Source organism: Pecten maximus, chromosome 2 (assembly GCF_902652985.1).
Source record: "Pecten maximus chromosome 2, xPecMax1.1, whole genome shotgun sequence".
NCBI lineage: Eukaryota > Metazoa > Mollusca > Bivalvia > Pectinida > Pectinidae > Pecten > Pecten maximus.
Genome location: NC_047016.1, coordinates 3952749 through 3968728, shown reverse-complemented (window position 1 = coordinate 3968728; position 15980 = coordinate 3952749). Strand labels below are relative to the sequence as shown.

The 15980-nt window shown below is 36.3% G+C and overlaps 1 protein-coding gene across 2 annotated transcripts; it reads right to left on the bottom strand.

Moving 5' to 3' along the window:
- Nucleotides 1–2079: 2079 nt before the first annotated feature.
- On the bottom strand, nt 2080–15969 carry LOC117345343 (oncoprotein-induced transcript 3 protein-like). Of its 2 annotated transcripts, none has more exons than XM_033908416.1 (5): nt 15833–15968; nt 15152–15297; nt 6975–7355; nt 4838–5005; nt 2080–2130 (listed from the first exon to the last, which is right to left on the bottom strand). In XM_033908416.1, the coding sequence occupies exons 2-4, from the start codon at nt 15195–15197 to the stop codon at nt 4842–4844; spliced, it is 591 nt and encodes a 196-aa protein (XP_033764307.1). In that variant the 5' UTR covers nt 15198–15297; nt 15833–15968; the 3' UTR covers nt 2080–2130; nt 4838–4841. The 2 variants fall into 2 exon arrangements, with proteins under 2 accessions (XP_033764307.1, XP_033764313.1); XM_033908422.1 differs by lacking the exon at nt 2080–2130 and adding an exon at nt 3711–3736 and having other exon boundaries at nt 15833–15969.
- Between the last annotated feature and the right edge of the window lie 11 nt (nt 15970–15980).

Here is a 15980-nt window from a genome sequence, read left to right as displayed (position 1 = left end):
CAAACTGACCGGGTATCTAAGAGCGCGTCACTTGGTAATTGGCTCCCTAATACTGTAACAGACTGACCGGGTATCTAAGGACTGTACGAATTGGACGTCACTTGGTGATTGGCTCCCAAATACTGTAACAGACTGACCGGGTATCTAAGGGCACGTCACTTGGTGATTGGCTCCCAAATACTGTAACAGACTGACCAGGTATCTAAGGGCACGTCACTTGGTGATTGGCTCCCTAATACTGTAACAGACTGACCGGGTATCTAAGGGCACGTCACTTGGTGATTGGCTCCCTAATACTGTAACAGACTGACCGGGTATCTAAGGGCACGTCACTTGGTGATTGGCTCCCTAATACTGTAACAGACTGACCGGGTATCTAAGGGCACGTCACTTGGTGATTGGCTCCCTAATACTGTAACAGACTGACCGGGTATCTAAGGCCTGTACGAATTGGACGTCACTTGGTGATTGGCTCCCAAATACTGGAACAGACTGATCGGGTATCTAAGGACTGTATGAATTGGACGTCACTTGGTGATTGGCTCCCTAATACTGTAACAGACTGACCGGGTATCTAAGGGCACGTCACTTGGTGATTGGCTCCCTAATACTGTAACAGACTGACCGGGTATCTAAGGGCACGTCACTTGGTGATTGGCTCCCTAATACTGTAACAGACTGACCGGGTATCTAAGGGCACGTCACTTGGTGATTGGCTCCCAAATACTGGAACAGACTGACCGGGTATCTAAGGCCTGTACGAATTGGACGTCACTTATTGATTGGCTCCCTAATACTGTAACAGACTGACGGGTATCTAAGGGCACGTCACTTGGTGATTGGCTCCCTAATACTGTAACAGACTGATGGGTATCTAAGGGCACGTCACTTGGTGATTGGCTCCCAAATACTGGAACAGACTGACCGGGTATCTAAGGCCTGTACGAATTGGACGTCACTTATTGATTGGCTCCCTAATACTGTAACAGACTGACGGGTATCTAAGGGCACGTCACTTGGTGATTGGCTCCCTAATACTGTAACAGACTGACGGGTATCTAAGGGCACGTCACTTATTGATTGGCTCCCTAATACTGTAACAGACTGACGGGTATCTAAGGGCACGTCACTTGGTGATTGGCTCCCTAATACTGTAACAGACTGACCGGGTATCTAAGGGCACGTCACTTGGTGATTGGCTCCCTAATACTGTAACAGACTGACCGGGTATCTAAGGGCACGTCACTTGGTGATTGGCTCCCTAATACTGTAACAGACTGACCGGGTATCTAAGGGCACGTCACTTGGTGATTGGCTCCCTAATACTGTAACAGACTGACCGGGTATCTAAGGGCACGTCACTTGGTGATTGGCTCCCTAATACTGTAACAGACTGACGGGTATCTAAGGGCACGTCACTTGGTGATTGGCTCCCTAATACTGTAACAGACTGATCGGGTATCTAAGGGCACGTCACTTGATGATTGGCTCCCTAATACTGTAACAGACTGACGGGTATCTAAGGGCACGTCACTTGGTGATTGGCTCCCTAATACTGTAACAGACTGATCGGGTATCTAAGGGCACGTCACTTGATGATTGGCTCCCTAATACTGTAACAGACTGACGGGTATCTAAGGGCACGTCACTTGGTGATTGGCTCCCTAATACTGTAACAGACTGACCGGGTATCTAAGGCCTGTACGAATTGGACGTCACTTGGTGATTGGCTCCCAAATACTGGAACAGACTGACCGGGTATCTAAGGGCTGTACGAATTGGACGTCACTTGGTGATTGGCTCCCTAATACTGTAACAGACTGACCGGGTATCTAAGGGCACGTCACTTGGTGATTGGCTCCCAAATACTGGAACAGACTGACCAGGTATCTAAGGGCTGTACGAATTGGACGTCGCTTGGTGATTGGCTCCCTAATACTGTAATAAACTGACAGGGTATCTAAGGGCACGTCGCTTGGTGATTGACTCCCTAACACTGTAACAAACTCCCCGGGTATCTAAGGGCTGCACCAAGAAATGTTAATACTGAGAAAATAGATAAACAACACTAAACGCTCATCAATAATTATCATTTATTTGATGATAAAATGTTCTTGTGTTCTGCAAAATCTGAAACAAAATTATATTTGCAGTTACTAAGAGTCCTCTATGTACAAATAGCTGTGTAATGGTGATATCCTTTTATATGCCGTTGTAAAATTGTATTAGATTATTTTATATTTAAGAATTCAATAATGTACATTGTAAAAATATGTGTAGATAATTATGTACCTAATAATAGATATGATATAGATAGCTTATCCTAAATGTAATGAGAACTATTATTTCTTATTATAGCGGTCAAAGTAATGGCATTTCGAGTACAAACGATACTGGAATTTTTACCTCCCTTAATTTGAAATTAAACTAGAAAATGACCAAAGTTAAATGGAAATGGCAGTATAATCACTAGCAACTAATAATAGAGGAAAGTGATGAGATTAATACCACTGTCGATAACGTGGTATGGAATGGTCTTTTCAAGATGGCAGACTATGATGAGCGATGAAGGTAGTGCTACCAGATCAGTTGTTGGTACACAAAATGTGACCATGACAAGTATCGTGCTGAACTCAGGAAAAGGCCAACTTCAAATTATTTTATCGTGTTTAAGATTTTTCAGTTCCAAATACTTGTGAATTCATCGTGAAGTTGGAAGAGTTGTTGAAATTGTAATCGAGGCGGAATCTGCCGTGATAATTTCTCGATATCAAATTACACACGCAAATGAGATAAGATAGCATGTGATGTAATGTTTATGTTCACAGGCCTATACTTTTTTCGAAATCAAGAGATAAACAAATTGTTAGGGATTGGTCCGAACGTTTTAAATTAATATCCATGTTTTGGAAAAAATGTGCGACAGATTGGTCGCAAAAAATCAAGTCATCTGGTCATGGATTGGTCCCAAAATAACTGATAGGCTACAGGTTTCTTTTTATGATTTTAGATTTAAAATTATGGACACATCTTTCCATCGTTTGATATCCTCTCTTTCAAGACTTAATGTTCAGCTGCATCACTTTAACATTTAGCCTTTTGGTTGGGTGGAAGGAGCAGCTATGGCCAGTAGCTATTTGCAATTTTCCTCCTAGAAATTGCAACAATAGCAACAAAAGGCTGCCATAATTGTTCTTTTAGATAAAATATCTGTAAAAGAAAGGGTCAATACCATCATTTGCAACTATAATTTCAATCCATTATACTTTAGTTAGAACATTACATATACAGTTGTTTTGGGACCAATTCATTACTAGATGACTTGATTCATACATTTTTTTCTCCAAATCATTACTTTTATAACCAATCCTTACATAAACAATTAGTTTATCTCTTGATTTCGAAAAAAAATTAAAGGCTGTGGACATAAACAGTATATGGCATGCTATCATATCTCATTTAGGAGTAGTTCTGACAAGGTAGAGACATTTAACCCTTTAGATAATTCGATATCGGCAAATTATCACGGCAGGTTCCGCCTCGATTACGATTTCAACAACTCGTCCAACCTCACGATGGATTTACAAGTATTTTGAATCTGATCTACAAAAACAAAATAATATAATTTGTAATTGGCCTTTTTCTGAGTTTAGCACGGTACTTATCATGTCTACAAACAACTGATCTGGTAGCACGAAGTTAAGACCTACCTTCTTCGCTCATCCTGGTCCGCCATCTTTAAAAGACCATTCCATACCACGATATCGACAGTGTAGACATGAAGGGAAAGTTTAGACATTGTTGGGTCATATCGATATATATATTATACAATATCAGTTAACAATTCTTATATCGATACATATATTATACAATATCAGTTAACTATACCTATATCGTTACATATATTATACAATATCAGTTAACTATACCTATATCGTTATATATATTATACTATATCAGTTAACAATCCCTATATCGCTACATACATTATATAATATCAGCTGATAATGCATATATCGATACATATATTATACAATATCGGTTAACAATCCCTATATCGTTACATATCGTTACACATTATACAATATCATTTAACTATCCCTATATCGCTACATATATTATACTATATCAGTTAACAATCCCTATATCGCTACATACATTATATAATATCAGTTAACAATCCTTATATCGCTACATATATTATACTATATCAGTTAACAATCCTTATATCGCTACATATATTATACAATATCAGTTAACAATCCCTATATCGCTACATACATTATATAATATCAGCTGATAATGCATATATCGATACATATATTATACAATATCGGTTAACTATCCCTATATCGCTACATATATTATACTATATCAGTTAACAATCCCTATATCGTTACATATCGTTACACATTATACAATATCAGTTAACAATCCCTATATCGCTACATATCGTTACACATTATACAATATCAGTTAACAATCCTTATATCGCTACATATATTATACTATATCAGTTAACAATCCTTATATCGCTACATATATTATACAATATCAGTTAACTATACCTATATCGTTATATATATAATACAATTTCAGTTAACAATCCTTATATCGTTACATATTGATACATATATTAACCTATGTGCATATAAACATACAATATCCGTTAACAATTCCTTTATCGTTACATATCGATGCATATATAAACTTGGTTAAATGGTTAGTTCAAGACACTAAAGCTGCTTGATTTGACAAATAAATTCCATCCCTCTTTTTATGGTGTCTTTTAACAGTAAATGAAAAGTGATATTTTTTTTCAATAAGTAGTCAATACCTGTTTAATGTGGGAAGGTGATCCAGTGTGGTCCGACAGTGGACGGTTTTGTGGGTGGTTTTGTGGCCGCGGTGGATTGCGGCGTGCCTTGTGTACGACCACTGGACAGAGTACTTCCGGCTGTTGTGAGAGTTGTACCGACTGTAGTGCTGCGCAATTCTTTAAAATCTGTGATAAACATTAATATTGATAAACATTAGTAAAGTCATGAATTTAATATGTTTCCTAGCTGAACATTAGAACTGTTTTCAACGATTCTTGATCCAAAATCTAGACATTTGTGTAATATTATGTAAAAAAAAAAAAGGGGGGGGGGGGGTGATCTATTTCCTTGTATTTACTATGTAAAGTTCTATAGAATGCTCTGTCACAATCTCTTCCTTTACCACTTAATTACCGATATGGACTGGAAAACAAATGGTAAATTAGAAATCGACACCCACCAACCAGTAGTTTTACACCGGCCGTCGTTCGTTTCTCAACATGATAGGATTATTGACAACATAGCTACGACAATGAGAACACACTGGTGTCTATAATGTACAATTTAGACTAACAATTGAACAACAATGCTAAGGAATAACAAATCAAAGGTAATAAAACAATAAAGAGCATTACTGCGATGTTTCCTGAGTAATGGATCTAAAGGGAGAGACATGCCGAATTAAGTCACTCTTTAATCATTGTGATAGTTCCATGGGCTCTGCCTCTTCCAAATTTGTTGCTGCAGATTAAAAGCCAAATCGACTTAAGTGAGATCTTCTCTATTGTGTACATTTGTATGTCAAAGAGAACTGACTATACGAAGTCGAATCCAATTGTCGAATCGTCTGATATCTCGTACACCTCTTTAGTGTATTCAGATATGTGGATATAGAAGTTACCCATTGAAAACATAAGCATTGATCTGTGATATGTATAACTAAAACAAATAAACCTGTGATATGTATAACTAAAACAAATAAACCTGTGATATGTATAACTAAGACAAATAAACCTGTGATATGTATAACTAAAACAGATAAACCTGTGATATGTATAACTAAAACAAATAAACCTGTGATATGTATAACTAAAACAAATAAACCTGTGATATGTATAACTAAAACAAATAAACCTGTGATATGTATAACTAAAACAAATAAACCTGTGATATGTATAACTAAAACAGATAAACCTGTGATATGTATAACTAAAACAGATAAACCTGTGATATGTATAACTAAAACAGATAAACCTGTGATATGTATAACTAAAACAAATAAACCTGTGATATGTATAACTAAAACAGATAAACCTGTGATATGTATAACTAAAACAAATAAACCTGTGATATGTATAACTAAAACAGATAAACCTGTGATATATATAACTAAAACAAATAAACCTGTGATATGTATAACTAAAACAAATAAACCTGTGATATGTATAACTAAAACAAATAAACCTGTGATATGTATAACTAAAACAGATAAACCTGTGATATGTATAACTAAAACAAATAAACCTGTGATATGTATAACTAAAACAAATAAACCTGTGATATGTATAACTAAAACAAATAAACCTGTGATATGTATAACTAAAACAAATAAACCTGTGATATGTATAACTAAAACAAATAAACCTGTGATATGTATAACTAAAACAAATAAACCTGTGATATGTATAACTAAAACAAATAAACCTGTGATATGTATAACTAAAACAAATAAACTTGTGATATTGTATAACTAAAACAAATAAACCTGTGATATTGTATAACTAAAACAAATAAACCTGTGATATGTATAACTAAAACAAATAAACCTGTGATATGTATAACTAAAACAGATAAACCTGTGATATGTATAACTAAAACAAATAAACCTGTGATATGTATAACTAAAACAAATAAACCTGTGATATGTATAACTAAAACAAATAAACCTGTGATATGTATAACTAAAACAAATAAACTGTGTTACCTTTTGTTCGATTTCACCAGAGACCTATATATAGTATATAGGTCTCTGATTTCACCGATCGTGCATAGAAACAGTTCAGAATCGCTATTAAAATTCCAATGTTACCAACACCAACACCCAACCCATCCACCGTTCCTGGATATGGTAAACTATTTTTCCAACTGACCCACCTGAACAGTAAGCTAACGGACATCCAGGGGTTGGTCTGAGGAAATATATGAAAAACGAGCCACAGTTCCTGACTCCGATGTCGAATACTGACGAGCAGCAGGACGTAGCGACTCCCGAGTTTACACAACCCTGCATAGTGACGGGTCCATCAGTCGTGCCCGGGTTACTGCCATTTATCCATACAGGGAGGAGGGTTCCACAACTAAAGGAAGCTGGACAGGACGTAGGAATGGACGCAAAATATTCCATGGCATACCAGCCCGGAACGAGTTTATCGTCACATATGGGGTTTGATGGGGTATGGTCTGCCGTGTTAAATATACTCCTGGCCCGGGTGTATGGCAGCGTGCTGTACGAATTACACAGGTTCGCTGTGTAGCCTACAGAAAAAAAACTTGAATGGCTACAACACATCTCGGTCAAGCATATCATTATTTCAAAAGTATAAAATTAGTATCATTCACCATATAAGTTGAATCCAAGTCAGTCTTGGTATATCAAACCATACAATTACCGTTAGACGTTTTTATCTTAAACGATTTACAAAATGATAACAACATGAAAACAATCTGGGTTTAATGCTTTGTAAAATGTAACTAGTACAAGGTGATGTCTTCGACTGCTATTTACATAAAGCTAGTTACCAATTATTGCTGCTATCAACTAGTTATAATAACCAGTTACCGTTCATTACTGCTATCAGCTAGTTATAATAACCAGCTACCGTTCATTACTGCTATTAGCTAGTTACACTAACCAGTTATCGTTCTTTACTGCTATCAGCTAGTTACAATTACCAGTTACCGTTCATTACTGCTATCAGCTAGTTACAATAAACAGTTATCGTTCATTACTGGTATCAGCTAGTTACAACAACCAGTTACCGTTCATTACTGCTATTAGCTAGTTACACTAACCAGTTATCGTTCATTACTGCTATCAGCTAGTTACAACAACCAGTTACCGTTCATTACTGCTATCAGCTAGTTATAATAACCAGTTACCGTTCATTACTGCTATTAGCTAGTTACCATTTATTGCTGCTATCAACTAGTTATAATAACCAGTTACCGTTCATTACTGCTATCAGCTAGTTATAACAACCAGTTACCGTTCATTACTGCTATCAGCTAGTTACAATAACCAGTTACCGTTCATTACTGCTATTAGCTAGTTACACTAACCAGTTATCGTTCATTACTGCTATCAGCTAGTTACAACAACCAGTTACCGTTCATTACTGCTATCAGCTAGTTATAATAACCAGTTACCGTTCATTACTGCTATTAGCTAGTTACCATTTATTGCTGCTATCAACTAGTTATAATAACCAGTTACCGTTCATTACTGCTATCAGCTAGTTACAACAACTAGTTACCGTTCGTTACTGCTATCGGCTATTTATAATAACCAGTTATCGTTCATTACTGCTATCAGCTAGTTACAATAACTAGTTACCGTTCTTTACTGCTATCGGCTATTTATAATAAGCAGTTATAATTCATTACTGCTGTCAGCTAGTTACAATAACCAGTTATCGTTCATTACTGCTATCAGCTAGTTATAATAACCAGTTACCGTTCATTACTGCTATCAGCTAGTTATAATAACCAGTTACGGTTCGTTACTGCAATCAGCTAGTTATAATAACCAGTTATCGTTCATTACTGCTCTCAGCTAGTTACAATAACCAGTTATCGTTCGTTACTGCTATCAGCTAGTTACAACAACTAGTTATCGTTCGTTACTGCTACCAGCTAGTTATAATAACCATTTACCGTTCATTACTGCTATCAGCTAGTTACAATAACCAGGTACCGTTCATTACTGCTATCAGCTAGTTACAATAAACAGTTATCGTTCATTACTGCTGTCAGTTAGTTACAATAACCAGTTATCGTTCATTATTGATATCAGCTAGTTTCAATAACCAGTAACCGTTAATTAATTCCTGCTATCAGCTAGTTACAAAAACCAATTACCGTTCATTACTGCTATTAGCTAGTTACAATAACCAGTTACCGTTCATTACAGCTATCAGCTAGTTACAACAACTAGTTATCGTTCGTTACTGCTATCAGCTAGTTATAACAACTAGTTACCGTTCATTACTGCTATCAGCTAGTTACAATAACCAGGTACCGTTCATTACTGCTATCAGCTAGTTTCAATAACCAGTAACCGTTAATTAATTACTGCTATCAGCTAGTTTCAATAACCAGTTATCGTTCATTAATGCTATTAGCTTGTTACAGTAACCAGTTATCGTTCATTATTGCTATCAGCTAGTTACAATAACCAGGTACCGTTCATTACTGAGCATATCAGCTAGTTACAATAACCAGTTACCGTTCATTATTGCTATCAGCTAGTTACAATAACCAGTTACCGTTCATTACTGCTATCAGGTAGTTACAATAACTAGTTACCGTTCATTACTGCTATCAGCTAGTTACAACAACTAGTTACCGTTCGTTACTGCTATCAGCTAGTTACAACAACTAGTTACCGTTCGTTACTGCTATCAGCTAGTTACAACAACTAGTTACCGTTCATTACTGCTATCAGCTAGTTACAACAACTAGTTACCGTTCATTACTGCTATCAGCTAGTTACAACAACCAGTTATCGTTCATTACTGCTGTCAGCTAGTTACAATAACCAGTTACCGTTCATTACTGCTATCAGCTAGTTACACTAACCAGTTACCGTTCATTACTGAGCATATCAGCTAGTTACACTAACCAGTTATCGTTCGTTACTGCTATCAGCTAGTTACAACAACCAGTTATCGTTCATTACTGCTATCAGCTAGTTATAATAACCAGTTACCGTTCGTTACTGCTATCAGCTAGTTACATTAACCAGTTACCGTTCATTGCTGCTATCAGCTAGTTATAATAACCAGTTACCGTTCGTTACTGCTATCAGCTAGTTACAATAACCAGTTACCGTTCATTAATGATATCAGCTAGTTACAATAACCAGTTATCGTTCATTACTGCTATCAGCTAGTTACAATAACCAGTTATCGTTCATTACTGCTATCAGCTAGTTACAATAACCAGTTATCGTTCATTACTGCTATGAGCTAGTTATAATAACCAGTTACCGTTCATTACTGCTATCAGCTAGTTATAATAACCAGTTACCGTTCGTTACTGCTATCAGCTAGTTACAATAACCAGTTACCGTTCATTAATGATATCAGCTAGTTACAATAAACAGTTATCGTTCATTATTGCTATCAGATAGTTACAACAACCAGTTACCGTTCATTACTGAGCATATCAGCTAGTTATAATAACCAGTTACCGTTCATTAATGCTATCAGCTAGTTACAACAACTAGTTATCGTTCGTTACTGCTATCAGCTAGTTACAATAACCAGTTACCGTTCATTACTGCTATCAGCTAGTTACAACAACCAGTTATCGTTCGTTACTGCTATCAGCTAGTTACAACAACCAGTTATCGTTCGTTACTGCTATCAGCTAGTTACAACAACTAGCTATCGTTCATTACTGCTATCAGCTAGTTACAACAACTAGTTATCGTTCGTTACTGCTATCAGCTAGTTACAATAACCAGTTATCGTTCATTACTGCTATTAGCTAGTTACACTAACCAGTTATCGTTCATTACTGCTATCGGCTATTTATAATAACCAGTTATCGTTCATTACTGCTATCGGCTATTTATAATAACCAGTTGCCGTTCATTACTGCTATCAGCTAGTTACAATAACCAGTTGCCGTTCGTTACTGCTGTCAGCTAGTTACAATAACCAGTTACCGTTCATTACTGCTATCGGCTATTTATAATAACCAGTTACCGTTCATTACTGCTATTAGCTAGTTACACTAACCAGTTATCGTTCATTACTGCTATCAGCTAGTTACACTAACCAGTTACCGTTCATTACTGCTGTCAGCTAGTTACACTAACCAGTTACCGTTCATTACTGCTATTAGCTAGTTACAATAACCATGTACCGTTCATTACTGCTGTCAGCAAGTTACAATAAACAGTTTTCGTTCATTACTGCTATCAGCTAGTTACAATAAACAGTTAACCAGTAACCGTTAATTAATTACTGCTATCAGCTAGTTATAATAACCAGTTACCGTTCATTACTGCTATCAGCTAGTTACAATAACCAGTTATCGTTCATTACTGCTATCAGCTAGTTACAATAACCAGTTATCGTTCATTACTGCTATGAGCTAGTTATAATAACCAGTTACCGTTCATTACTGCTATCAGCTAGTTATAATAACCAGTTACCGTTCGTTACTGCTATCAGCTAGTTACAATAACCAGTTACCGTTCATTAATGATATCAGCTAGTTACAATAAACAGTTATCGTTCATTATTGCTATCAGATAGTTACAACAACCAGTTACCGTTCATTACTGAGCATATCAGCTAGTTACACTAACCAGTTACCGTTCATTGCTGCTCTCAGCTAGTTACAACAACCAGTTATCGTTCGTTACTGCTATCAGATACTTACAATAACCAGTTACCGTTCATTACTGCTATCAGGTAGTTACAATAACTAGTTACCGTTCATTACTGCTATCAGCTAGTTACAATAACCAGTTACCGTTCATTACTGCTATTAGCTAGTTACACTAACCAGTTATCGTTCATTACTGCTATCGGCTATTTATAATAACAAGTTATCGTTCATTAATGCTATCAGCTTGTTACAGTAACCAGTTATCGTTCATTACTGCTATCAGCTAGTTACAATAACCAGTTACCGTTCATTACTGCTATCAGGTAGTTACAATAACTAGTTACCGTTCATTACTGCTATTAGCTAGTTACACTAACCAGTTATCGTTCATTACTGCTATCGGCTATTTATAATAACAAGTTATCGTTCATTATTGCTATCAGCTAGTTACAACAACCAGTTACGGTTCATTACTGAGCATATCAGCTAGTTATAATAACCAGTTACCGTTCATTACTGCTATCAGCTAGTTATAATAACCAGTTACCGTTCATTACTGCTATTAGCTAGTTACACTAACCAGTTATCGTTCGTTACTGCTATCAGCTAGTTACAATAACCAGTTATCGTTCATTGCTGCTATCAGCTAGTTACAATAACCAGTTATCGTTCATTGCTGCTGTCAGCTAGTTACAACAACTAGTTACCGTTCGTTACTGCTATGAGCTAGTTACAATAACCAGTTACCGTTCATTACTGCTATCAGCTAGTTACAATAACCAGTTATCGTTCATTACTGCTATCAGCTAGTTACAACAACTAGTTACCGTTCATTACTGCTATCAGCTAGTTACAATAACCAGTTACCGTTCATTACTGCTATCAGCAAGTTACAATAACCAGTTATCGTTCATTACTGCTATCAGCTAGTTACAAGAACCAGTTATCGTTCATTACTGCTATCAGCTAGTTACAATAACCAGTTATCGTTCATCACTGCTATCAGCTAGTTACAACAACTAGTTACCGTTCATTACTGCTATCAGCTAGTTACAACAACTAGTTACCGTTCGTTACTGCTCTCGGCTATTTATAATAACCAGTTATCGTTCATTACTGCTGTCAGCTAGTTACAATAGCCAGGTACCGTTCATTACTGCTATCAGCTAGTTACAACAACCAGTTATCGTTCGTTACTGCTATCAGCTAGTTACAACAACCAGTTATCGTTCGTTACTGCTATCAGCTAGTTACAACAACTAGCTATCGTTCATTACTGCTATCAGCTAGTTACAACAACTAGTTATCGTTCGTTACTGCTATCAGCTAGTTACAATAACCAGTTATCGTTCATTACTGCTATTAGCTAGTTACACTAACCAGTTATCGTTCATTACTGCTATCGGCTATTTATAATAACCAGTTATCGTTCATTACTGCTGTCAGCTAGTTACAATAACCAGTTGCCGTTCATTACTGCTATCAGCTAGTTACAATAACCAGTTGCCGTTCATTGCTGCTATCAGCTAGTTACAACAACTAGTTACCGTTCATTACTGCTATCAGCTAGTTACAATAACCAGTTACCGTTCATTACTGCTATTAGCTAGTTACACTAACCAGTTATCGTTCATTACTGCTATCGGCTATTTATAATAACAAGTTATCGTTCATTAATGCTATCAGCTTGTTACAGTAACCAGTTACCGTTCATTACTGCTATCGGCTATTTATAATAACCAGTTATCGTTCATTATTGCTATCAGCTAGTTACAATAACCAGTTACCGTTCATTACTGAGCATATCAGCTAGTTATAATAACCAGTTACCGTTCATTACTGCTATTAGCTAGTTACACTAACCAGTTATCGTTCGTTACTGCTATCAGCTAGTTACAATAACCAGTTATCGTTCATTGCTGCTATCAGCTAGTTACAATAACCAGTTATCGTTCATTGCTGCTGTCAGCAAGTTACAATAACCAGTTGCCGTTCATTACTGCTATCAGCTAGTTACAATAAACAGTTATCGTTCATTATTGCTATCAGATAGTTACAATAACCAGTTACCGTTCATTGCTGCTGTCAGCTAGTTAGAATAACTAGTTACCGTTCATTACTGCTATCAGCTAGTTACAACAACTAGTTATCGTTCATTACTGCTATCAGCTAGTTACAACAACTAGTTATCGTTCGTTACTGCTATCAGCTAGTTACAATAACCAGTTATCGTTCATTACTGCTATCAGCTAGTTATAATAACCAGGTACCGTTCATTACTGCTATTAGCTAGTTACAATAAACAGTTATCGTTCATTACTGCTATCAGCTAGTTACAACAACTAGTTACCGTTCGTTACTGCTCTCGGCTATTTATAATAACCAGTTATCGTTCATTACTGCTGTCAGCTAGTTACAATAGCCAGGTACCGTTCATTACTGCTATCAGCTAGTTACAACAACCAGTTATCGTTCGTTACTGCTATCAGCTAGTTACAACAACCAGTTATCGTTCGTTACTGCTATCAGCTAGTTACAAGAACTAGCTATCGTTCATTACTGCTATCAGCTAGTTACAACAACTAGTTATCGTTCGTTACTGCTATCAGCTAGTTACAATAACCAGTTATCGTTCATTACTGCTATTAGCTGGTTACACTAACCAGTTATCGTTCATTACTGCTATCGGCTATTTAAAATAACCAGTTATCGTTCATTACTGCTATCGGCTATTTATAATAACCAGTTGCCGTTCATTACTGCTATCAGCTAGTTACAATAACCAGTTGCCGTTCGTTACTGCTGTCAGCTAGTTACAATAACCAGTTATCGTTCATTACTGCTATTAGCTAGTTATAATAACCAGTTATCGTTCATTACTGCTATCAGCTAGTTACACTAACCAGTTATCGTTCATTACTGCTATCGGCTATTTATAATAACCAGTTACCGTTCATTACTGCTATTAGCTAGTTACACTAACCAGTTATCGTTCATTACTGCTATCAGCTAGTTACAATAACCAGTTACCGTTCATTACTGCTGTCAGCTAGTTACACTAACCAGTTATCGTTCATTACTGCTGTCAGCTAGTTACAATAACCAGTTACCGTTCATTACTGCTGTCAGCTAGTTACAACAACTAGTTACCGTTCATTACTGCTGTCAGCTAGTTACAATAACCAGTTACCGTTCATTACTGCTGTCAGCTAGTTACAACAACTAGTTACCGTTCATTACTGCTGTCAGCTAGTTACAACAACTAGTTACCGTTCATTACTGCTATCAGCTAGTTACAACAACTAGTTACCGTTCATTACTGCTGTCAGCTAGTTACAATAACTAGTTACCGTTCATTACTGCTATCAGCTAGTTACAACAACTAGTTATCGTTCATTACTGCTATCAGCTAGTTACAACAACTAGTTACCGTTCGTTACTGCTATTATTAGTTACATTGTAGTTACCGATTATCTGTGTTGTTTTCACTTGATCAAATTGTATTGACAAACCTGTTACTATGTCAGTGCCTTAGTAGCATATCATGACTATCACTAGCGTTACTTTCGATTGTAAATAAGGTCACACGTGAGGTTTCACCACCTGACAACAATAATTATTGTCATGAATTTAAAAACAAGTATTGGCTCTCATTAATGATGGCCTCACTGATACATTAGGTTATTCGGTATAAGTAAGATTGTACGTACCTTTTATAAAACAACAGAAGACAGTGAAGAAAAGTAGCCGTGACATGTCTGTGTTGTGAACTCGTATACTGTCCGTCTTGTATTTCTGACGGACCGAAATCTTGCTCACGACTGATAAGACAGGCAGGTGGGCTCGCCTTCCCTTTCTGGCATATAGAGTTAGAATCGTGAAAACAGAATCGTGGTCTGACTACGTGAATAGCTAAATAGGTAAAACTTCGTATTAAAATGTCCCTCTAATGTTGATAGGTTATCATTATTATAAACAAATAATAATGAAAAAGAACGACAGATAAAATGTCGTTTTTTATTAATTATTATTTACTATTATTTTTTTTTTTTTTTTTAGTTTTGCCCCTCCCTGGGGAGACCGTGATAGCAGGGTCTATAAATCATATCAGAACGTGTTAAGTTATGGATACAGCCAATTTTATCCGATTTAAACACAGATTCCATGTTTATATTACGCATTAACCTCAAATATAAATTCAAATCAATATCTCCACCTAACGGTTTTACCATATACATATATGTATATTCACGTTTTTGTTATGTGATATTAAACGATCAAATAGTTTATTTTGTCATGATTTTTTAATTATTATTTTTTTTCAGCCAAAGGAGATAACCTGGACCTTTAAGGCATGAAATATCAAAATACACAAATGTAAATCCACTTACGTTTCAACTAATGATTCTACTATAGTGAGTTATTTAATAATCTTATCTCTCGTGAGTACTTGTTAAGTTAGTACACATTATGTAAGAAAATATTTCTAGACACATTTCTCCTGCTTTTTCTCTCTATCCCTGCCATTTTTGGTCGATG

What these genes read in the sequence shown, in the direction of transcription:
- LOC117345343 (XM_033908422.1), bottom strand. Translation starts at nt 15,197, where the DNA reads ATGTCACGGCTACTTTTCTTCACTGTCTTCTGTTGTTTTATAAAAG. An exon ending in CTTCTGTTGTTTTATAAAAG is followed by an intron (nt 7,356 to 15,151) that starts GTACGTACAATC and finishes TTTTTTCTGTAG; the next exon opens with GCTACACAGCGAACCTGTGT. An exon ending in TCCGTTAGCTTACTGTTCAG is followed by an intron (nt 5,006 to 6,974) that starts GTGGGTCAGTTG and finishes TGTTTATCACAG; the next exon opens with ATTTTAAAGAATTGCGCAGC.